The sequence below is a fragment of the Mesocricetus auratus genome, unplaced genomic scaffold, assembly GCF_017639785.1.
Source record: "Mesocricetus auratus isolate SY011 unplaced genomic scaffold, BCM_Maur_2.0 Super-Scaffold_100014, whole genome shotgun sequence".
Taxonomy (NCBI): domain Eukaryota; kingdom Metazoa; phylum Chordata; class Mammalia; order Rodentia; family Cricetidae; genus Mesocricetus; species Mesocricetus auratus.
Window position 1 is genome coordinate 71,806,751 of NW_024429197.1, and position 25,921 is coordinate 71,832,671.

At 42.5% G+C, this 25,921-nt stretch overlaps 1 protein-coding gene across 1 annotated transcript in view; it reads right to left on the minus strand.

Moving 5' to 3' along the window:
• Positions 1–25,921, minus strand: part of Pappa (pappalysin 1) — a 235,547-nt gene that overhangs the window by 109,476 nt on the left and 100,150 nt on the right. Inside the window, exons 8-9 of the mRNA XM_021230122.2 lie at positions 17,272–17,400; positions 10,531–10,622 (exon numbers count right to left, since the gene is read on the minus strand). Coding sequence (XP_021085781.2) covers positions 10,531–10,622; positions 17,272–17,400 — 221 coding nt within the window. The remainder of the gene's footprint in view (positions 1–10,530; positions 10,623–17,271; positions 17,401–25,921) is intronic.

Below are 25,921 nucleotides of genomic sequence, written 5' to 3' on the forward strand. Positions count from 1 at the left end.
AAGAACATCAGTATTTTAACAGCCATAATAATCAGCAATTATTGATCAATTTCTGGCCCATGCAGTGGCAACATGGTATGCAGGCTTCACGGCACAGGACTGGCATGGTGAGCGTTGCTCAATACATGAGCATTGCACACATTCATTAAGTGCATGAAAGGACAGATCATAGCAAGCCTCTGATGTAGGGAACGATGCTTCCATTTCTCACATGGGAAAAGATACTTAGGGACATGAGGCTGGAGGAAGAGGAGGCTCCCATGCCTCAGGTCGCAGCTGTCTGTCGGCGATCCTGTCTCCTGATAAGTTTTCTTGGCAAAAGAGAACAGAGACAAATGGAAGGAAAGAAAAGCTGGGGATTCAAGTTGTTCGCACAACGTTTACTGCAGTAATGAGGCTAAACACAAGTTGTGTGCTCGGTTTTGGACTGCTGGATGGAGAGATGACTCCTGCCAGGATGCTCACATCCCTGCCAATGGCAGTTGATCGTTTAATTTAAACTTATGGATAATTTAGGCCGGCATTCTAACTGGTGTTGAAAGCTAAAATCACTCTGATTTCACATCAGGTCAGCTTGCCAAAAGTATTTTGTTGGCCCCTGAAGAGCATCCCACTCAGAGAGGCTGATGTCTTAAAGTACTGCTCCAGCCTGTTGTGCTTCTGCCTAGAAACAATCTCACCACGGGGCCATAATACCCCGACCCAGGCGTCTTGTGGCACCCTGCATTAGGCTCCATCAGTCCTTCGCTGTCTCTACTGAAGGACTCTGCCTCATTTCGGACATTCGAACTCTATTGTGCAGCTCTTGTCATCTGAACTCCACTGTCTAGGTAGGCTTCCTAGACTCACCAGGTGCATACCGTCGCCAATGATGCTCTGCTGTGAAAGTCCGTATGTGGCAGAGAAAACTGGACATGCAGCAGGTGTTTCAGACAAAGCCCTTGTGTGAGATCCTCAGGAACACTTCCAGCAGTAGGTTGCCACCCCAGGAAGCATAGAGGGTAACCAGGAGTGGAGCTTAGCCTCGCAGCTGCATTTGCTAGCACAGGACATTTCATTTTTCTGTCCAGCAAGTTAAAATGAAAACCTTTACAGATTATTATAATCTCAGATTTGTTGTATGCTAATTTCTCTTTGACCCTTAACTGGTGACAACCTGGAAAAGTGACCTTTCAGTTGCTCCGAGGGTTAAGTATTTATTGATCTGTAAATGGACACTTCAGAAGGTGTTTGTTAAAGAGACCTAGGATCCTTTTGTTATGTGATGTCTACACTTCTTGAATTGTTTCCCTTCTCACTATCTGTTTGCTGTTAGAGCCTTCAACTCCCCAGAGTACGTGTTTTATTAGATACACCTAAAGATAAAAATATAATATAAAATAAGGAGCTCAGTTCGGGGTCTCAGGAGCCACACTCTCAGGCCTAGAATACCTTGCTTACTGGTGAATGAAAACCTTGAATAAATTACTGAACACCTCTGTGTCTTCATTTCTTTACACAAGTGACCTATATGATGTTAAAACTAGCTTATAGAATCCATGTTGTTAATTTAAAAGGACTTGATAAAGAAAAAAGTCATACAGCTAACTTAATATAATTGCCTTAAGAACACACTCTCTGTATTATTATGACTATTGATAGGGCAGGTGAGAAAGACAGGCCCTATCTGAAGGTCTGGCATTTGCTTGGTAGGCATCTGGGGACTCTTAATTTTTCAGCGGAGCAGTTTTAAGTTCAAATCCCAACGTCACCACTTAAGAACACCTACTTCCAATCAAATACTTTGCCTCCCAGAGTCTCCCAAAGTGGAAGCAGGGTCCCCACTGCCCATGGCCCTGCGAGGGACAGGGAGGGAGGATCAGTGGCACGTGTGGCAGCCAGCCTGGCTCAAGGAGCGACACTTGGGAGCGTTTGTTCCTCTGGTGGTCATTTCTCAACTCCATAAATATTTACTGAGTGACTCACGCATTTGGGAGCTTTGCTGTGTCATCTAGACAGAGGTCACCATAATGCTTGTCTCCCAGGGGCATTGTGGGCCTGAAAAGAGACACTTCAGGAGGATTTCCTAGGAAACTAGTGTTGGGCCTTCCTCAGGTGGGGTGCTGTAAAGATGCTGTCTGAACCTTTAAGAAGTGAAGCCGTAAGGGCTCGGGTGACCTTTGCTTCCAGGCACAAAATGTCCCATGCTTAAATGTGTCAGAGAATGGCTAGCTAGAGCTGCAAAATGGGGGCATAGAAGCACGGCTTTGCTGGGGGGGGGGGGGGACACACAGGTGTATAAACAGAGATGTGTGACACCAACGTTGGGGATGGGTAAAAGAGATCTTTCTCTGCCCCTCCCTTTCTCTGTCTGCCTTACTCTCCCTTTATTCCTCTCTCTCTCCCTCTGTGTCATCCCCCCCACCCCCCGTCTCTCCCTACCTCCTCATCTGCCCGAATCTCCCTCTCAGTGTAAACATTGCTATTTTTATACCCACCATCCATCCTTTTCTCTTCGCAGCAGCCATCATCTATGAGCAGAATGCTCGGGACCGTGACAGACAGTACCTGATTTGTAGGCCACACAGAGCTTTCACTGGAAACATTGTAGTCCTCCTCTGCAGTGACAGCATGTTAACAAAGGGGCCTGGCTGCCATGGGGCTTCATTTGCCAAACCCTGCAATGGGTTGGATTTGGCCTTAGGCAATGATTTGCTGATCCCAGTCTGTGCAAGTGAGCAGGACAGAACGGGGGAGTACACATACTGGCTGCCTTCTCCTCCCTTCAGGCAGCAAGCACCTGGAGCCCTCACAGGCCTTGAAGAACCTCTGTCTGCAAGGCTGTGGCCTCAGCCTTCCTTGTGATCCCTGCGCTGACCCTCTTTGTGCACTACAGAAGCTCTTCCCTGCCTTGAGCACGGAATCATCTGAGCTCCTAGTAGTCCCGACTGCTAATGTGTCTGCTTCCCTTTCCACCTTCCTGTCTCCTTGATGCCAGGTTTTGAGGGAGCCCCTGTTGTCCCCCCACCTGAGAGGCTACTTAGCTTATTGTCTCTAACCACTGCGCGTGACCTTGAAATCACCATCAGGAGCATTTTCCCTCCCTGGCCTTCCTTACACGCTGCTGCTCCTTGAAACAAGCACAGGCCTGGGCAAACAGAAGGTACAAGCAACGGGACGTGACAGAGGAAACGTGAGGCCGATGGCCAGTGTGCACCGCCATCAGCCTGGGTCTGTGTGCGCCTGTTGGAGAGCGAGCAACTCCCTTTTTCTCCACTGTGAGGTTTGCAGTCACCCTGACTGTCCATCCGTCATTTTATTTTAAGCACATTACTTTTGTCTCCAAAAAAAGAAAAGGAGGATACAATGAGAGTTATATTCCTCACTTGCTTAATATTTCAATTTCCCCGAGGGCGCTCCCTTTAGGTCACAGCTCATGAATATTAAATATCTATGCCAATTCAACATAGACTCTGAGCAACAGAAGGGAGCCACAGCCCAGAAAAGGGCCTTGTTACCAGTTCTAGAGGCTTCTTCCCTCTTCAGGCTTCCCTAGGCTGTAAAGTGTGCAGATGCTCTTCAAGGCAGAAGGACTTCTGGTCACTTTCTGTACCTGTTCTTAACTGGCCAGGTTCACCTGCCGGGATTCTGGCTGCCCTCCCAAAAAGCACACATCAAAGTCTGCTCTCCATTCCTTATATTTAAGACAGCTTCAAGTGGGTTCTCTGACCCTGACCCCTTCCTGAGAGTCAGGAAGCTGACCCAGGGCTGAGGGGCTGGAGTTCCTCCCTGCTGCTATCAGAGGCCTCCTGTTTCTTTTCACTCAGGCTCTGTGTCTTTGTGGGGCGGGCCTCCCTGGTTTGCCAAGCGGGTGATGGGCCTTGGTCTGTGGCAGACAGGCAGGTTTGATCCTAAGGAATAGTGACTTGAGAATTCTGAATGTATCCTAAGACCTCCCGGTAGAGGACTCAGATCTTTAGAGCTGCCCACACGTCAGTCTTCCGCCCCATTGCCTCCTTTTCCTGCTCTATTGTACCCTCAGTGACCCCTTTTGACCTTCGGGGTGAAAGGAATTCCTTTCTCTTCATAGAGCCCTTCTTTTAAAACCACACAGTTTTAAAACAATAACAATCTGGGGTTTTGATTCTAGAAGCGAGACTCCAGAGGACCCGGGTTCAACTAACTCATCCTCATCACGTGATGCTGTGTGTGGGAAGGCCTAGTTGGTACCTGCAAGAGGTACCAACCGCATTGATGGAGTTCTGCCTGAGATGCACTGTAGTCTACTCCTATACCGGCCAATTCTGAGATACAGAGGGAGAAAGAAGAGGAGCCCCGGAGATGCCCTGGATCATCTTCAGTACTCCGGACAGTTATAGTCTTGATGATGGTGTCTGTTTCCCAGAAGAGGAAACAGACTCTCAGAGGCAGGAGAGAGGTGCCCATGGCGACCCAGAAAGAAACCACAGGCTCCAAGCCCCCCTGCAGCCACGGCAATGGGAACCCGATTGAGTGCTATTTTCTCCCCATGTTAGATGTTACAAAGCAATGAGGCTAACGTGAGGCATTGAGTCAAGCTTGAATGGATTGTCTAAAACCCAGATAAAGTCTTGAATGACCAGGAAAGTATTTCCTGGTATTTTTGTGTGGTACCACTGAGTCCCAGAAGGAAGGACAATGAGCTCACATGTCTTTCTTGTGTCTTTGCCATGACATGTCTACAAGCACCAAAAAACCCAAACCAAACAAACAAAATCCCTCTTCATAAAGTCTGATCCTTCAGTAATGGTGTGATGGGGGCCATCTTTTTCGGCTTACTTAGCCTCATTGCCATATTGGTGACTGAGATGCCATGTGTTGCGGTGCTAGTGTTATGCACACCCTACTCTGTCACCACCATAGTCATACCCTTTATATAGCTTCTTTTTTCTTTGTAAAGGCCTGTTTTAAGCCAAGGAAAACACCTTTTCAAGAAAGTCTTTTAAGGAAAATTTACTCTTTTTTTTTACAGAAGGAAATGTGAGTATATCCAGGCAACCAGTAAAGTCTGATTTTGAGGTTAAAAAAATTTTTTAAGGTGAGAGGTGGATTCACCCATTATGGTTACATATTGCTAGAGAAAAGTAATGAGCCAGGCAGGCTCCCAGCAGAGCCCACTCTTCTGTCTCCCTCCTCACTAGCCTAAGATAGTGTTTTCTTTTTTAGTCACTGTTATTCGAAACTCTCATCAGAATATCCACCAAGAAGACACAACGATTCATCTTCTTGTTTTCCTTTCTCGCCTTGGTTCAGGGAGGCCAGGACAGTCTGACTGAGGGGCCACAGGCTAGGTGACCCCCTGCCCTCCCAGCAACTGGTGGCAAGGCAGATTGATCTTCAGCCCCCTACCCCTTATCTATCTCACAGAGAGGGAGGGCCCTGAGCTCCAGGGAGTGCTAATTGAGTTACTGGCCCTGACTCCAACACAGGGGTGGAGATGCCCTGTCAGAGATGAGAGACAAAGTGCTGCTGGAAACTGCTGGGGGAGAGAAAAAAGGAGAGAGAGAGAGAGAGAGAGAGAGAGAGAGAGAGAGAGACAGACAGACAGACAGACAGACAGACAGACAGACAGAGACAGACAGAGACAGACAGAGACAGACAGAGAGACAGAGAGACAGAGAGAGACAGAGAGAGAGACAGAGAGACAGAGAGAGACAGAGAGAGAGAGAGAGAGAGAGAGAGAGACAGTGGGAGTGCCCATGGTCCTGGCAGATGGATGTGTGGGTCTCTATGACTTTGTTTTTTTCTTGACTAGATATTGGCATCAAGCAAGGTTTGAGCCTCCTTAAGCCTTAAAATAGCTACTAGACAAACTAGATTTGCTCGTATTAGGTAGATATTGAAAACATAAGGAACCTTTCACAAAGGGAAAAACTGAGGTTCCAAGGTGTTGGACTGAACAGGGTTCTCCACTACACCCAGACCTGGACTGAACTCTCCAGGACTACCCTGAAGCATGCTGGGTGGAGATGAAGACCCCAGGGTTGCATCTCCTGGAAGGGCTTAAGTGTCCTCTCTAAAGGTAGCATGTTTCCAGCTTTGCCTCAAGATATATGACTAAGTACAATCCCTTTGGAGGATCCCGCACATTTTTGTCTGACTAATTTGACCATTACCTTCCCTCCTTCAGCTTTTATCAGTAGCCTGTCTGTACTTTATGACTCAGTGCCTTCCAGAGGAATCCCCATTGCTGCTGAACAATGCCTCCAGCCAGCGCCTGCTGGGGGAGTTATCACTTCACTGATACCATGGTTTTGAAAGGAAACCCCAGGCCTGGTGTGTGTTATAGTTCTAAAAGGCGGAAAGAGGACAAGATAATTTCCACATTGCAAAGGGGATGGAGTCGGCATTACTCAAGAGGTCTTGTGGGTGGTATTTGTTTTAATAAGAAACTTATTATGTGCTGGGGGACTAGGGCACTGGGGGTGGGAAAGGGGGAAAGGGAAGTCACCAGAGTGTTGCACAATAACACACTGGCACCTTGGGAATACTTCCGGATGTGTGGGCTTCTGAAAAGTGAAGGGGAATGCCCCCGTAAATCTGTCACCCACCCTCACACTGCTGTTACTGGTCCAGGGAAAACTGTCCTTCTAAATGGTCTGCAATGACAAGGGTGGCAAAGAAAGACAGCAGAGGGGGAGGAGGAGGGGGAGGAGGAAGGGGAGGAGGAGGAGGAGGAGGTGGAGGATAATGATGACAAGAACTAAGAGGAGGACAGGAGGTGATGGAAGAGGGAAAATCAGAAATGAAAAGCACCAGGAAGAAAGGAAGGAAGGAACGAAGGAAGGAGGGAGGGAGGGAGGGAGCAAGGAAGGAAGGAAGAAAGGAAAACCATTAGAGGGTAGAGTTCCAGAGTAGAAAGAGCAGGGGCCTTTCTTCAGTCTGGAGGTAGGACCATTGGACCATACCTCTGTGACATAGGTTCAGATGAGACAACATGAAAAATCTCGTATCTCACATCTGAAATAAGAGCCACACAAAGGGTATATTAAATAAAACTGCATAATATAGGGCTACCCCATCCAGTGTTGGGGTGCTCCCATAAAGTACCGCTGTCGCTGATAAGTCTTCCACAATACCCCACCTCCCCACATTCACACAAGAGAGGGAAGCCTCTTCAAGAAATGCTACTAAATTTCTTCCTGTCTTGTGAGGATATTTTTTTCCAGTTAATATTTTAAGGTATAATCAACAGAAACAAACTTTGGTTAGCTTAGGCAAAAATAAACAAGCTTTTTGAAAGGTCCAATACCTGATGGAGGACTTTTTAGAGGCCTGGAGGCTAGGAATTGCATGCCCTAAAGGTCACCTTCAGGCAGAAGATCTGACCCTGGGACTAGCCTTGGGAAGAACCAGTACACCTGTTCCTATGTCTCCTCAGCTGTGATGCTAGATGTGGTCTCCAGTACTTTGGATACGGTAGTTTCCTGCATTCTCATCACAATGGATTCCCTAGTGGCTTCCGAATCCATGTTGTGGATTGGTTATCTGTTGGGGTACAAGGTAAATCTAGGCTGTGAGACCCACCTGGAGCTGCCTAGTGACTTAGGAAAGCAGCTTAAATATTCAACTCTTCCAATGAGGATTGGGCTTTCCCTCATTGGGAAAATGACTCTGATTCATCAAATCTAGAAGGAGGACATTTAGGGCTCTCTGCCACATATGAGCCCTAGATCTTGCACATTTTCTGGATGAGAATACCCAGTCTGAGTCAGCATCGTATATCCAGGCTGTGGTGTGAACCCATTTTCACAGAGGCCTATTTTCTTGATCACTGTTCTTGACACACAATGATGAGTGTCATTCAGTAAAGCCCTCCCTAACACTCAAGTCTTACATCTCTGAGTCATTAAAGCATGCAAATTTCCCTGTTTATACTTGAGCTGTTTTTCTTAAAAGAAAGTTTTTCAGACTCAAGCTTTGGAGTATGTGTTGGAATACAGTCTCTGGGATCCGGTATCTTAGGATGTGTTCCATTTTGCCTGGAATGCCTGTGTCTCTGTTAATTGTCTATCATGGAATACTAAAAGACCAGTCAGGTGTACAGTTGATGTCTTTGCTCTAACACAGACATCACCCAATATACAAGTGAAAGAGAAAGACTTCCTTTGATACTATCTATGTATTCCATTCCATTAAGTTATTATACAAATTACTTCATAAAAATAAAGTTCCCACTAACCTCCAAAGCTCTGTAGCTGAGGACTGATGAGTGAACTTCCCATAGTAACTACACAGTCAGACTCTACTTTTAAATACAGCTCAGCCCTGTATGTTTATCTTCTACATCAAGCCTTTCTGAGAATACATATAAAAGATGGTCATCAAATACTACCCTCAACAGAACACCTAGAACCTAGTAAAGAATGAATTTGTAAGATGGACTCAGGAGGAATCAGGACTCATCTTCTTGACAATACCCTGTCCTTCATTTTCTTTAGTGAAAGGAGAAGGAAAAGTGAAGCCCAATCAGTCAAGGAAATCTGATTCCAGACTCACCACTTAGTGCTATTTCTAGAAGGGTCTCTCAGTCCTACATAAAAATTCAGTTCATTTTCTGGTAAGTGGTAAATACCATCCTCCTTTCCATCCACTCTCTGTACCAGGCTCTGGCAACAAAAACAGTCAATACCTCTGACCAGCAAGTGAAAATTTTTGTAGCCAAAGGGACAGATAATAATTTGAGTTCTCTGGGGCATGGAATCTTTCTTTCACTCAACTCTGATGCTCCCGGGAAGTTTTCAGACGAAGGAACAAGAGAGTGGATGTAGTTCCTCAAATACTAGTTCGGGTCTGTGGACTGAAAGCATCTTTCCCGTCATTGTGTACTGCTGAGTAGTGCTGAAGCACAGTACAGGAATGTTGACCCCAAGCATCTATTTTAGGTGGTCCATGCTGAACATCCCATGTATTCTAGAACCTACTTTCTTCCAAGCAGTTCTAAAGTGACATACTGCATTCACATAAGTAAAACAGATAAGCATTTTTGGTCATAGATTGGGATCAGTGATGGTTGGCCAAGGCCAACCTTGGTTCAAGCAAAATTAACAATTATGAAGAATTCAACACACACACTGGAATCTGTACAGTAGAAGGACATATTCTCGGGGATCTCCTCACCTAATCATTTCCATTCAGAAGAAAGGGATTTAGGTCCAAACTGGTCAACATTATGGAAGTCCTTAGCATCCGATTTAAAGCTTTGCTCTTGATTTTAATTAATGTTTCCTGCTGTCACCCCACTAGGCTAGTCTGCAATCAAGCTTTCACAATGGGCTACACTCAACTCTCAATCTGGGAGAAAGTCTTCTGCAATTAAAAAAAACAAGGCAAAGTTCTGCCTAAAAATCAGTCAAGCCCTTCCATAGTCTGTCTTCCCTTTTCTAACTGCACTCATTTGCATAGAATCTCCATTGTGCTTCTCGGCTTCTGCTTGGTGCAGGAGATGCAGAGCAGATGCACTCAGAACAGGATCCACAGCAAACGATGTCTTTCTTTCACCCTCAGTCTACTAGGAGAAAGACCGTCGAAGCCCAGCACTTTAATGCACTGCAGATGCAAAGACCCGATGACATGTCTTTCCCCACAGTCCTCCAGGAAAACGGCCTTTCAGTGAGAAATCTTCCCACCGTGGTTTTCATCCCCTCTGTAGCTGCCTAGTCCCTTTTCAGATAGTGCACCTCTGTCCTTTGTACTTTCAAATGAATTGTGATTAGTTTTCACCTCCAGCCCAAGGGATTAGCCAGAGGACCTTTGATCTTCAGGTATCGATTTGCATCTTAAAGGAAGCATGATCTCATCTGGGCCAGCTCAAAATTCCATCCCTGCCCCCACCCTCTGTCTGTTTACCAGCCCTGGGGCTGGACAGGGCCTCCCAAGTGGGGTTGAAACAACAAGATAGGCCAGACTCCTTGAGAAGGCAGAGGAAAACACATTTCCCACTGGACTTGGTAAAGGTGGGAAAAGGAGGTTTGCTTTCTAAGCACGGACTGGTCTGTTGTTTACCCTGTATTGCAGATCCCAGAGACTGTGCAGCTTGAATCTGAAGCAGAGGCCCAGGCAGCAGGTAGATTGCCCCAGCTGGATGAAGGGTGTGTAGAATAGGGTGAGCAGAGACTTGAGCGCCACACACAACCAAGGTTAAGTCAAACCCTCTTCAGCCGCTGCAGATCAGTGGGATTCAGAAGCCAGTTTGTAATCGCCTGGACTTCTGATTTTTCCCACCTCTACATAATAAAAGACTTACTATAACAATAGCCATCTTGGACAGTTGGTGTGAAGGAAATCAACAAAATTTGCAAGGTAAAGTGTAATAAAAACTGTCACCTGCCATTGTCATCCTCTCTGAGGACATGAGTTCCGTCTTACTTTTTTCCCCCTTCTTTGTGTCTTAGTGCTTATGACAGTGTGGGTCACATAGGAGATACTTGATAAATGTGAACAAAAATGAGTGAATTTTATTTCATCATAATAGTTACCATAATTGAACAGCCAGTCAAGGCAAAGACTCACCAATGCAGTTGAAGGAAACTTCTTGTTGGCAGAAGAGGGAGCAGCCGTCACCGTTGATCTTATTCCTGTCGTCACACTCTTCTCCTTGGTCTCTGCACAATGGGCATAAAAGGGGGGTATCTCAAGTCAGCTGCAGAACGGAGGCTAAACACATAACGATCACGACTCACAGGGATCTTGGAACTTCTGTGAGGTCTTGCGCAAGTCTCTCTCCCTGATAGTCTGGTTCCTTGTCAAATTGAAATAAGCAGAAGGTATAGATTTGGAATACGTGATCACATTAGTCTCCGTTGTGTTTTTATGACAAAGGACAATTATGCGTCAAACCTGATCATCATGTTGGCATTTCTTGTATGCATATGCTTGTGTAAGTGTGTTGTATGCCTGCATGTGTACACACATGTATAAGAGTACCTGTATATGCATGCATACACATAGGTCCATATACACACATGGGAGCACATGTATGTGGGAGTAGGACACACCTTGGGTGTGTTGCTGCTGTCAGGAACATTGTCCAGTCTAGTTATTATACATAGTCTCCAGTTGACCTGGAACTTACTAATTAGGCGAGAATCACTGAGCAGCAATGCAGGGATGCAATTGTTTCCACCTGTCTTTTAAAGTGGGTTCTGGGGATCAAACTCAGGCCCTCATGCTAGCAAGACAAGCAATTTAGCACTGAGTGATATCTTACTTCTTCTCTGTTCTTTCTTTTTTTCTGTGGTGCTGGGCATCCAAATCTCTCACAGTCTTACATATGTACTCCCTATCCAAGGCAAATGTATTACCTCCTGAAACATCTCCCCGGCCCTTATCCTTTTAAACTTCAAGTCCTTTAAACTGATAAGACAATGGATAGCAAGATATGGAGGGATTAATTAACAGGCTTCTGTGCCTGACATATCTAATAATAATAATAGTACCAACTCACTGCTGTCTATGACATTCTTTTTAACTGTAAAGGGTGGAAATGTTGAAGATCTATTCTTGCAATTATTTCTACCACCCAATGATGATTTTGCAGAGGTTGAAAAGGGCAGAAAATGAGCATTGTCGCCCCCCCCTTCAAACTAGGCTTGGTAAGGAAAAAAAAAGCAAGATCTGGGAAACTAGATAGATTGTTGTTTTCTGGAAAGTTCCCATCCTTTTAGAAACAAAAGAGTCTTAAACTTAGAACTACATGTTCCAAAAGTAACTGCCTGATCTGAGTAAGTCCTTTGGCCTGTCCAGCTGATCTTTAATTAGTTTAAATCTATTGAAAGCAAGTGTAACTGGGTTTACATTCCTCAGTCCCAGTAGCCACATGCCAATACTCAGTTGCAGCCTATGGCTTCTGTCTACTATGTAGGATAGCACAGAACAAATATCTACCACCCCAGAAATACTGTATGATGATCCCATAGATACCCAATCCCATTTTCTCATATGCGACACTGGAAATAACGAAGCCTTCTTCATAGAGTTGGGCACAGCAATGAAGCATGATTTAAAGTGTCTAGCATGCTGGGTAGCACCTAGAAGATGCTAGAGAGCCAGTTTCCATTCCTTCTTTGCCTTGGGAGGTCCCACTAAAGTGTGTGGCAGCTGTCCCTCCCTCATCAGAGACCAGCTGGGAACTGTCACAGGATGGAATAGGTCTCAAACTTTTCCTTTTACCGGGGCAATTAACACCAGGCAATGTTTGTTGTCTTTAGGAGGTGTCAGAATAGCAGATAGAGTTTAACAATCAGTCCTTAAGATGACCTAGGACATTGTATTTATCTTCAAGGAGCCACCCAAGTTCTCTCCTGTCTGAAAAACCATGAGCTACAAGGTTTGTCCTCGTTGCTGTTCAGCATTCTCTGCCAGTGAATCTCACAGGCTTGAAATTACAAATGACCTTCAGTTTCTTAGCTTTTCCGTGGGCTATGCAGGGAGACATCGTCCCCCTAAATCTGAAACTGGTTCCCTAAGCCATGAACAATATTTGCAACTAACCTTCCATCACTACCCAAAACAGTACATTCTATTGGTTTAAGCAAAACATTAGGGTTACCACAAATATCTTCTGAGCATGATGGGCCTATCATTAGATAGAGCAGTTCTATGAAACCTTCGCCCTCTTAGGCTGGAGTGGATAGACATCAATGTCTTCATCTATCACAGAACTGACTGACTTTGACTAATACTGGAGTTCCTGTAGTAGGCTGTGATATGCCAAACGAGGAGACAGACTCTTCATCATCCCAGCAGCTTAGTGCCCACAGTGTTTGGGATGAGGGAGATGGCATGTAGCCATCCTTACACTGGCTAATTTTGTAGCCTTCTCTTCTGACATTAAAATGAAGAAATGAATTCAGATGAGAATCAGGGCCTTAGTACAAATGTTGGTTCTACTTTTTAATAGGTGGGAATGCTTGAGAAAAGTACTTTAATCTTTTTGTGTGTTATGGGCCCAATCACACATGGCTGTGGAGAGTAGTCAAGTATGTAATAATGTAATGTAGGGGGTCTCGTGTGTGGTAGAAGCTTGGTGAATGTTCACACACAGTGTTACCATCATAGTGTCCATCCAGTCTTTTCGTCGCCACACTATGTATGAAGTTGGGAGAATCTATTGCTATAGACCATTCACAACAGAGTGCTTACCCCTTAAGGGTCTTTGTGAGTGTTGTATCTGTCATTCTATTTTTTTTTATTACATTCATTCATTTAGTGTGTGAGTGCATGTGTGCTTAGGTTCTTCTGTGGAGATTGGAGGGCAACCCAGGAAAATGTGTTCTGCTTCCACCTTCTGGGTTCTGGGGAAGGCTTGGCAAAGTGGATTTCCCTGATGAGCCATACTGCCCACCCTTTTCTTCTCCCCAGCTAAACTCTAGGGAGCTACTTTCTCCTTTTTCCCTAGGACATCTGTAAGTCAGATTCATGTTTCTGCCAAGCATGAAGGAAGAGTAGCTACTCCATTGTACTAAAAGTAATCCAGATATTTGATATCCATGCAGGGCTCTGATTCTAAGTAAACAAAATTTAAAAACAACAATTAAATTATAAATGATGTTTTAAATTAATGTTGATAATGATACTTTCAGGCCACCAGAGTCTTACACTGTTTTTAGTATTCTGCAAATGCAGCTGTATATGTCTACAATATAGATAAACTGAACTATAAATTAAGGCTCAAAATCTGGACACACTGGGATTGTGATAGTTTGGATATGAATGGACCCCATAGACTCATATATCTAAGTGTATGGTCATTATGGAATGGGGCTACTTGAAAGAGATTAGGAGGTGTGCCCTTCTTGGAGAACATATATCACTGGGGGTGGGCTTTGGGGTTCAAATGCTCAAGCCAGGCCCAGTGTCTCTTACTCTTCCTGCTGCCTATGGATACAGATGTAGAACTCTTAGCTACTGCTCCAGAAGTATCTTTGCCTGCCTGCTGCCATGCTTCCTGCAATGATGACAATGGACTAAACCTCTGACCTGCAAGCCCGTCCCAGTACGATGTTTTCCTTATAAGATTTGCCATGGTCATTGGGTCTCTTCACATCAATAGAACTCCTAAGACAGTGATGAATTAGAAAATTCAAATTTACAATTATTGGCTCCTAGGAATGACTGTAGCATTTTGTGGACACCCTAGATGAACTGTGTGATCTTGGACCAGTGAACAATGGGATTTGTGGCTCTGGGATCAGTTCAACGGTTCATCAGTGACAGACTTATCAAAAGCTTGGAGCTGACGTCTCAATGTAGAGGAAACTCATAACTGATCCTTCTTTCCCTGTTCTGTTACTGGAGTTTTAAATACATACAGTCCATCATAGGTCTCACCCTCAGACATGTGTCAGCCTTCATAGTTTATAGTTGCAAATTCTTAGCAACAAGCTGATTTGTTCCATATTTCAATGTAAAAATGCTTGTATATCAATATTACTATTGATAGTTATGTTTTGAAATGATACATGGCATATATATATATATGTATATGTATGCTTCAGTAAGCCACTGGGAAATATGCAAATAATTACTGGCTTTATCCATTTTCTTATTTAAATATCACTTATTTTAAAATGGCCAAATTAATATTTTCCAGAATATCAGAGAAAAATTTGGATATCTCCTCCTGTCTTAAATATTACAAATTGATTGCATATTCTTGTGTATCAAATAACTTGATTTAATCATGAAAACACAGCTCCTTAAACATTTATCATTATTATCATTACGGCTATTATGTATGTATTAGTGGGGTTGGTTCTTCCCTGACTTTCTGTAGGTTCTGGGGATCAAAATCAAGATTACCAGACTTATTTGGCAATTTCCTTTATCTGCTGGGCAATGTTGCTAGTCCTGAAAACACAACTCTTTATTTCAGAAAAGCAAAAGTTCTTCCTAATGTAAAAAATATTTTTCCCAGGGAATATAAAGTTGGCATATTTTATTCAAATAATGAGTCAACCGTTTTGTTTAAATAAACAGAATTGTTAATAAAATGTTTTTTTAAAGATGGGACCAGGCTGGCCTCAAACTTTCTGAATGTCTGAGGCTGACCTTGAATTTCTGATCTCTACCCCTGCAACACAGGTAATTGTCACCATGCTAGATTTATATATATCTAACTCAGGGTTTTGAGCATGTTCAGCAGGAACTATACCAATGAAGCCAGGTTCTCAGTCTTGAATATGTTATTTTTAAGTTTTCAAATTGCAAATTATTACTTTTCCATGAGTCACTGACATACTTCTTTGTAGGGCAAGGGACTCTCATGAACACTACTATCCCTTTGCACGGTCGACAGAAAAGAAGGAATTAATTGAGATTCACATGTTCATATTATGACATGTATTTCTTTCAGTGACAAATCATGACCGGAAAACATATTGCTGTGCCTGGAGAAACAGCTCAATGGCTAATAGCACTGCCTACTCTGACAGAGGACTCAGCTTAAGTTCTCTGTGCCCACACTAGGCACCTCACAACTCTAGTTCCAAATGATCCATCACTCTTTCCAAGACTCTTTGCAGATACCTGGCTTACATTTGGGACACCCCCCCCACACACACAGGGACACACATACACACAGACTCACACACACACACACACACACACACACACACACACACACACACAGGACATAAATCTTTTAAAGTGACAGGATATTGCCATCAAATACCTATGTCTTTGTCAGTGGATTTTTGAGCCTGCTTGTACTGTCACAGTACAAATCTAGTCCTAGCTGTTCCTTTCTTCCCATATGGAGGTTTCCAGTTTCCATCACCTCCTATACAATCACCAGTAACAACTCAAACTGCTCTTCCTCTGCATTATTGTCAGAGACAAGCACAAGCCATAGACATACAGCACTTTCGTTTTATGTACAGACCACACCTGAGAGCTAATTCATAGGCTGCACATCAATGCTTCCATCCAATCCTGAAGCAAATGCACTCTTCACACTACCCATCCCCCAACAGAAATAGCAATTGCAATCCCGTGTTGCAAAAATATTATGTGACATCCAACAGTGCCATTTAATGAAGGAATTTGCCAATAGCTTGCTTTGCCATCTCACACATAATGCATGTGATTAACCCGGCCCATTGTTTCAGACTTTATCGATAGTGTCCCTTGCAAATAAAACACTAGCAATGGGAGCAATAAGAGACTTAATTTGAAATGATGCTCGGTCTTATCTTCATTTATATAGGAAAAAACCCCTCCATTTGTGCCAGCATCTCATTGTTTGATGCTTATTTTAGAAGGAAATCAATCAGAAGTTGATGGTAAGGCTTTATGACTTCTTGCTCCTGTTTGGCAGGCAAGGAATAGACTGAACATCCTATAATATATATGTGTGTACATAATATTTATACATACAGATTTATATTTTTCAATCATAACTTCTAGTTGGATTGAAATCCTTACACATATTGATTCGTTCACCTCAGTGTACTCATTTTCAGATTCTCTACTCACTCTAGTGTTTATTGTTTCGATATTGTATGTTACAGTACTTGGTTATGTTTGAGAGCTTTTGGGCTATTTTCAGAATTGGTGATTGCAATTTTAACAGATATAAAAGACAGCCAACAAAGAAGTATATTTTTCAGATGCTAGCATGCTTATTTAATATAAAAGCGTACTCTAAGCAGAGAAGCTGGATGAACAAAATTCTGTTTTAAAGGGGATATTGTGTGTGGTCCATATTAAAGGTGGATCAGCCCACATCCAAAGTCCAGATTAGAAGTCGGGTGGGTCTTCCACTTCAAATGATTGTGTGTGTGTGCGTGCGTGTGTAAATTCAAAAGTGACTTTAAGGAAAAAAAGGTTTTGATTTTTTTTTTGCAAGACAGGGTTTCTCTGTGTAGACCTGGCTGCCCTAGAAGAACTCCGAAGACCAGGCTCACCTTGAACTCAGAGATCGGCCTACCTCTGCCTCCCAAGTGCTGGGATTAGGGGTAAACCCATGCCTTTACTTTCAAAAACCACCAAGATGGAGAACAGATGGTTGGAAGTACATAACAGAGTCTCTGGCTAAATCGTGTATCATATACTTGAGAACTGTGGCTGAATTTTCCGCCAAGGCTAGCAGACGGCATAAAGACCAACTAGTCGGTTACCGGAGAGGATAGGGCCCTCGGAGCTTATGCACAGGAGAGCACCTCCCCTGCTCTGCTAGACAGGCAGCTTGTCCATCTCTTGACCTGGCTGCCATTTCCCCCAAACTCTTTTTCAATGGGTGGACCTACTTACTTCTGGATAATGCCATCACCACAGTACCCGCTTCCATGGGTGTATACGGCAGCCGGTGATGGCTCACTCTCCTCATTTCCTGAAATGGTGATAATCTGGTAATGGTACACACTGCCAAGTTTCAGATCCCTGGAAAATGCAAAGGAACCCATTAGTTAAAACAAGTACAGTGCTCGGGGCTTGTAGGCAGAGAATGTTGATTCCTTTGAGTACACTCTTTCAATCTACTTTTTTTTCTAAATCAAAGGCACATTTAGTAATACAATAATCTGTATTATGTACTGGGTTAAGCTTCTTTGTTAAGCACAATGGGCTACATTATAACATACAGCAATAAAAACAGCCTTTACCAGATGGATAATTGTATAGCACTAAGTGTTTGGACTTTGAACTTCATAGTTATCCTTGCAGAAGAGTTGCCGAGAGTGTGGGATCCAGGCAATGAGAGTGTGTGGGGAGAAGTGAGCCTGGTAAAAGGCTGGAAAGGCAAGCACACAGAAGATGGAGGGGGCATATCAGATCCTCTGAACATTACTGGACCATTTCCCCACCTGTAAAGACCCGTGCAGGAGCTCCTCTGCCTAAGAGAAAGCCTCTTCCTTTTGCCACATTTTCAGAGACTGACCTCTTCTCCCTGCATTCCTATCCATGACTCATACTCTTTACTTAAATAACAATAGCATTCATTAATTGAATCTTGGCCCTGGGCTATGCACTTGCTATATATTTGCTTATTTGAGAATCAAAACAATCCTACATGGGAACTCATTTTTATGTTGTTTGTATAGATGATGAATATGAGGCATAGAGAAGCCAGTTGTTTCCAATGCATGTGATTGAGTAATACCTTATATTTCGTCTCCTTTATGCCCACAGGCCTGCTTAAAACCACATCTCTTGAAGAGAGGGGTCTTGTCCTGGAAAAACAGTTCCGGAGCCTGGTACCTGCCAGACTTCCAACATGCCAACGCTGCATCTCTCTCTGGCTAAAGCATCCAGGGCCTGTCCAGGCTTCCTCACCCAGGAACCTGTCTACTGCCAACTATCCTCTAGCACAAAAGCATGTTTGTGTCAATTCTACACTGCCACATCTCCACTCATATTTTCTGACAGCATTCAAAGGGATATGCTATACTTCACTGACATTGACTTATGTGTCAATTATCCATTTTATGATAAAATGTACCATGGGAATACCCACAAAAGGTTAATGAGGAGATTCCAGAGTGAAAGGAGGAAGATGTCAGGAAATCTCAGGATTTCCTTGCAGATCTCTTTCAGCCTTCAGCTGCTCTGAAGACTGGAGCTGCTTGGATAAGGCCAATAAGGTAACAGGTGCATAGAGAACAGGCAATGAAGGTTTCCTGACACTCAGTCTAGTTATAGTTAGGAGTTTAGAGCAATGAAAGATTCCTGTGAAGGACATAACCTTGGTGAAAACCATAGATGCATTATCCCCAAAGGGAACTTGTGTTAGCAGCACTGGAGCAGCTCTTAATATTGGGGGCAAACTAAACATCCTTCAGGATTCTGCAAGAGACTGAGGATGAACATCCAGAGGGAGAGTGCAGAAATAGCTTGGAATATGGCATGGATAAGTGATGGTTTTATTGCAAACTCCCGGAATGATAGCAATAGAATACCCCTTTTATTGACTCTTACTCTATGCCTTGGCTAATGAGTGAGTCTTCGAAACTACAGTAAGAGATAGGTAAAGGTGAGAGTCTAAGAAGATACATGAAGGCATACGATAAATATGGCATGAGTTCTCCTGTAAGCTCACCAATTGTAAAATATAGAGGTACATTACAAATATGAAAACATTGTGGAACAAAATAAGGAATTTGCTTTGGGCAACATCTGGGCCACAGAAGGCATATATTCGTTGTCAGAACAGATGGAACCCTTCTGCAGAAAAACTTGCTAAAATGAACAGTGCTTCTCAAGTTGTTCTGGGTGTGCACATGCACCTGTGTTTGTCTCTGGGTGTGACACGATAAATGACTTCTAACTGAAATATCAGCCAATCTATCGTGGATGTCTTCTTTCTAACCCTACCTTGGCTTCTCTTGTAGCATTTTCATGCCATGTTTCAAAGATGTCTCAGCAATCACCAACTTGTAGGTAAGCAAGCATGTTTTTGTGTTCTGGCTTCATTGCTTTCATCCAGAAAGCCATGGGATACACACACACATAATACACATATACATATATAAAATCTGTGACTACTTCAAATTAATTGTAAGCCAGACCTCATGGCATTTTCCTGCAACTTGATTATGAGAACATAAACAGTGCACCTGTGTCCTCAGCTCATGAGGAGCAGGTAGAAAATGCTGAGCTATTATTACCAACGACAGATTAGCAACACCCTTAGTCACTGGAATTATCCTGTGGACTTCTTAATGGGGAGAGATGAAGTGTCAGATAACACATATAACCCTGGGGAGGCGAAGTCGTGAATTTGGGGCTACCTTCTGACTTTTGTACTGCAGAGTCTTGAACAGTCCATCCTGTATGGATTCATTGGAAAACACTCACTGCTAAACACCCCACTTTCCTTCAAGGTGACCTACCCTAACTTCTGAGAATTTTACAAACCAGGTCTTTCTTTACCCTGTTTCCTAATGACTTCTACCAAGTGACCCACTCAGTACCAGCATGCACAACAATCCATGGAGAAATTTTCATAGACCTTTTCCCAGTTGTGTGTCTGGCTCTTGTGTTAACCTTTTGAAGCCCAATAACAGCTAACAGAGTCAGGGGCTAATGTCCCAAGTTACCAGAAAGGGAGACAGAAGCCTGAACCATCCCTTCAGCAGCACATTTGCTGCTAACATGATTATGAATTTCCTGCAACAAAACTGCGTTTTTCTTTCATTTACCCTAAAATTAATGCCACACACGTTATTAAGAACTTAGGTATCAACCAGGCGTTGGTGGCACACTCCTTTAATCCTAGCACTCAGGAGGCAGAGACAGGCGAATCTCTGAGTTCAAAGCCAGCCTCGACTACAGAGTGAGTTCCAGTACAGACTCCAAAGCAATATGGAGAACCTTGTCTCTAAAAGAAAAAACAAACAAACAAACAGCAGCAACTTAGATACCTTTCTTTTTGAAAGATAGACTCGAGTGTGGAAGACATTGATTGTTTGGTTGAGGTTAGAATATTTGTCACAACTGGTCTAAAAGCAGGAAGCTAGTGTAAGGTCCTTTCTGTCAGCTGCTACCAAGCATGGAAGAAGCTTTAAGCTGTTTCTTGAAACCCCCTCCACCAATTCTTACTTCTAGTAGTCCTTCTTCTGCACTTCTGAAGCTTCCACAGCACCACAGAGCTTGCTACAAAGCTGAAACTTCTTTTCTTTCTTTTTTTCCCTTTTTCTTTATATCTTTTTTGGAACTAAATCATATGGATTTCATCTGAGATGTAATTATTTTATTTTGACCATTTCTGATTCCTTTCACAGAATTTGGAATGCTATTTTAAATTTATCATTAAAAACATTAATCTTTATTAATATTTAATCATCAGTTTTCAAACTCTACCTACAATTACTTTTGCATTTCCAGTTAATATATTCACAGGTAATGGATTATTTAGCTAATAGTGAGGGGCTGTCTTGTGGCTTCTTTGCATACCATTTTAAAAGTCTTTCCAAGACATAGCCATTGCTTCTGTAGAAGTGTCTCAAATGAAATATCTGCCTCAAGTTTGCAGTTTCAATTGTTGAGAAAATGCTTTCATTTCCCATTGGCATGATTTCCTCAATAGTCCTTCTTGGAGACATTATCATAAAGGTGGGTATAGTGGTTCACATACGTAATCCTAGCAATTGGAAGCCTGAGACAAGAAGATTGCCACAATTTCAAGGCTAGCTAGCTAAAGCTACCTAATTAGTGATAGACCCAGCTGGGGTATGAATTGAAAATCTGTTCTCTCTCTCTCTCTCTCTCTCTCTCTCTCTCTCTCTCTCTCTCTCTCTCTCTCTCTCCTCTCTCTCTCTCTCTCTCCCTCCCTCCCTCCCTCCCTCTCTCTCTTCTCTCTCTCTCTTCCTCTCTCTCTCCTCTTCTCTCTCTCTGTCTGTTTCTCTCTCTTTCCCCTCTTCTTTCTCTCTGTATATAAATATGTATTCAAATTTCTATTGAAAAATATGCCAAATATACAGTATAACCACACATGGAAATTGGTTAAATTTTGACATCATTATCTTAAGAAAATAAAAAAAAGAGGCCTAGGTCCTCTGCATATATGGGACAGTTGAATAGTTTGGTCTTCTTGTGGGACTCCTAAAAGTGGGGGCAAGGTCTGTCTCTGACTCTTTTAGTGGTTTTTGGGAACCTGTTCTTCAGAGTGGGTTCCCTTGCTCAGTCTTAATACAAGGGAGGTGCTTAGTCTTATTGCAACTAGATTGCCATCCTTTGTTAGTATCCATGGGAGGACTGTCCTTTTCTGAAAACAAATGGAAGACGAGTGGGTTGAGTGGGTGCAGAGGGGAGGCAGAGGGAGAGAATGGGAGGAGAGGAAGGAGAGGAAACTGTGGTCAGGCTGTAAAATGAATAAACAAATGTAAAATAAAATTTAAGGAAAGAATATAAAAACCTAGATGTCTAAGCAACCTTAGGTTTAAAGACTTAGATATTCACCTTTTCAAACGCATATGTTAAATGACTGATAAATAAGTAATATTATGGTGGGTCAGTTACTACCTATAGAAATGCATCATCAAGTCATTACAATTCCCAGAGCCTGATTTTCAAATCAGAGTGTGTTACTATTGCCCCATACGTCTATGAAAACATGGGGTGAAAAATGCGGTAGTAGGGTGGGAGGAACAGAAGACAGACCCTACTAACACTTTGGCAGCACCCTACGTGGTTTCTTTTAGGAAAAGTCTGAGCACCTTGACTATTCTTCATCAATACCCTATTGTTCCCACATCACAGCATTCATGTATCACAGTGTCTCAAGGTGGTCTCCATGTCCAAGCTGTATTTTACTTCTCTAAAACTCTACCTTTTAGATAGACAGCTGTAACTATAGTCACAATTTGTTTCTGACTTGCCAGACACGTGTTATACCTTGTGCCTATAGTTTCAATCGGAACAAATATTGCTTGAGTAATTGTTATTATTATACCTTCTCAAGTGAAGGAATTAACACAGTAAGGAAAGAATAAACTACCTGCCCATAGCTTTTGTCAAGGGCAGAAAAACGAACAAGTTCTGTATAAGCACATCCCAAGACAGTGTTTATTTTAGTTACAGAGCTTTTACTTGAAAATACCACAGACAGGAAACCAAAACTGAGAATCTGCAGCCTAGAAGGGCTTACAGATGATACAGAAATCAGAAGACGCACATTCTCTTTTAAAAACTGTCACTGACTCAGGGCTGTGGGAAGCCAGTACTTCCCTGAGAATCCATTTATTCACCCAGGAGATAGAGTATTGGAGACATGTAATGCCTAGGTTGTCAATCTAGAGTTGCAATTTAATGAGGAATGTGTTCTTCTGTATTCCTGGCTTGGACTTTTATACAGGTTAGAAGCTTCCACTATAGTTAAAATTCTGTACTAAGAGCAGGTATAGGTCAGAGCCTACCACCCAGACTGTCTGAGCTGGAAGATATGATGGTGAGACCACCTAGGCTGCCTCTGGCTCAGGAAGATCCCAAACATGCTGGTCCAGCCTACGGCTAAGAGTCAGAGGGTAACGCCTAGGCTCTTCAGATACCAGCTTGGAGCCAAGAACGGGGAAGGAAGGAAACAATCACTTTTCCGGTGTGAGAAGGGGTGCCCGAGACCTCACAGAAACCCTTATGACTGCTTTAATTAGAAGACATCAATTATACAGAAAAGTGTGGAGAATCAATCGTACAAAGACTTCCTCTACATCTCTGTCAAATGTTACATTGGGCTATGGTTTATTTTTATATCCATTTGCTTTATACACTTTTTTTTACTTCGTATATGTGTGCTGGTTTTCCCATCTCAAATCTCAGAGGGGTTTTGTTTTTTTGAGACAGGCTGGCTGTCCTGTAACTTACTCTGTAGACAGGAAGGGTGACCTAGAAGTCACAGAGATCTGCCTTCCTCTACCTCAGCCTCAGCCTCCCGAGTGCTGCGATCAAAGGCGTGCGGCCCCACTTCCGGGCTGAGGTTTTGGTATTACAGTCATTGGACGGCCTTTTCTACATCCACGTTTTTTGTGTTCTGTTCATTGCTTTCACCTCCATAAGTATACTACTCTACAAACAAGTCACAAATTCTATATGTAATGGGAACCTAGGTTAATTCTTTTGATATCATTGTTATTTAATACTTTTGTTTGCTATTTTCAAAAATATTTCTTTAAACCATTGTGTTCACATTCCTGTGGACACAGAACAAGAGCTTTCTGAAAGAAATACACCGAACAATAGCATTATTAGGCAGGGAGTACTTGCATTTTCAAACTTATTACATGTTGCCAAGTCATTCTCCCAAATGGTCGCACCAATTAGCAAGCCTACCAACAGACTTCCCCTTGCCTCGGTCTTTGCCAGCACTCAGTTCTGCCAAACATTTAGTTTTTTTGCCAATCGGCCACTTATTAGATTATATTTAATTATTGTATTATTTTGTTGTTGCTTCATTACTAATAAGCCTGAGTAACTTTTTATATAATGGTTGGCCTCATACATTTCTAGACCCATGGATTGCCTGTTTATCCTATTGCCTTTTCAGAATCAGGCTTTCTGTATTAATATGTAGTGTGTTTACATACACTGGATAAGAATTACTTATAAGTTATAACTTTGAAAATGCCATTTCTAAGTCTCTTACCCCTACTTTGCTCTCTGCTTATGCTATTTTGTAGAAGAGTAGGTTTTGTTTCCTTCGTGATTTGTGCTCTAATATCATAAGATTGCCTTTTTAATTTTTTAAACAATATGTATTTTTAAAAAGGATGGGTTTATGTGTGTGTGTCTGTGTTGGGGTATGGGCAAGTGTGAGCATGTTTGAGTGCAGGTGTTCACAGACTCCAGACATAGTAGGTATTGGATCCCTGGAGCTGTTGTTCCAGGTGGTTATGAAGTGCTCCAACATGGCTGCTAGGAATAAAATTCAGGTCCTCTGCAAATTGGTGCTCTAAACTACTGAACCATCTCTCCAGCTCTCTAACTACCTTTAATTAGCAGATAGTTTGCTTCTTTACAAGTATTTACTTATGCATTATGCGATTGCATTGGTCACGTTATTTATTTATCATGGGTAGGTGTGCGTGTACACACCCGTGATGAATGTGCTTGCCTGTAGAGGCTGGGGTCAGCCTCAGATAATCTTCCTCAATTGCTTCTCCTCCTTAGTTTTTGAGATAGAATCTCTTATTCAACTTGGAGCTGGTTTCACCCAGAATGGCTATGTAGTAAGCCCCTAGAATTTGCCCGCCTATGCCTCCCCAGCCCTAGGATGACGGGGGCACACTATCATGCCTGGTTTATTTGTGGGTATCAGGGATCTGAACTCAGGTCTTCCATATTTGCACAGAAAACCCATTACCTACTAAATCATTTTCTTAACACTGAGGTCCAATTTTACTATCGTACTGCAAGTAGCAATCTATCTAAATTTGTATTATTTACCTAGCAATCTGATTTGTATTATGAATCCATTCTAAATTTTGTTCTTTTCTTTCAAAAGATTATTTGCTCTTTTACTGAGTTATAAGGTTGGAAGATTGTGTCTAATGGGATTTTATTCCAATGTTATTGAATACATTGGAGGGGAAAGAGCATCTTTCTAATATAAATCTTTCCATTAAGTCATATAACCTATGATTTCATATATTTGAGTAATTTTTGAAACAGAGCTACTCTGTGTAGCTTTGAAGCCTGTCTTGGAACTTGCTCTGTAGACCAGGTTAGCCTTGAACTCACAGAGCTCCACCTGCCTCTGCTTCTTGATTGCTGGGATTAAAGGTGTGCGCCACCACTGCCCACCTTGAGTATTTTTTCATGTAATGTTTTAAAGCTTTTTTTCATTTTTTGACAAAAATTGTGGTTATTTTACTTATTAGGAATACACTGCTAATTAGGCATTTTATGGATGTCGATACTATAATTAATTGTATCTACAGAGAGAAATTTATATGCATTGTAATTCTCTAGGCATGATAAAAGTTAAGATATAATTTAAAACTGTTTGGAAGTCTTCAATTACATGTTGACTCTGCCAACTCAGCAGAAGAGGAAAGACAGCTTTGTTGTTTGTCTCCTTTAATACTTTAATGCTTCTTTTTCAAGGACTGAAGATTGGACTCAGGGACTTATACACGCTAAGGAAGATTTCTTCTCCCACCAAGTCACATCCTTTGCCTCTGGTTTCCTGTATAGTCCTGTCTACCTGGAATCAAGGAGACCATTAGGCATTCTGGATTTGATTTGACCCTTTGGTTTAAAAAATGATGCTTATTTTTTTGGGGGGTCCTGGAGATCAAATCCAGTACTTCAGACCTGTTAAGATGGGCACTCTATAGTGAACTTAACCCTGGCCCACCATACTTATTTATTTATTTATTTATATCAATGTCTAGCAAATGACTCCAACTCAAAATTCAAATAATTTAATCATTTAGATTACTAATAGTAGATGATGTGATATTAAATTTAT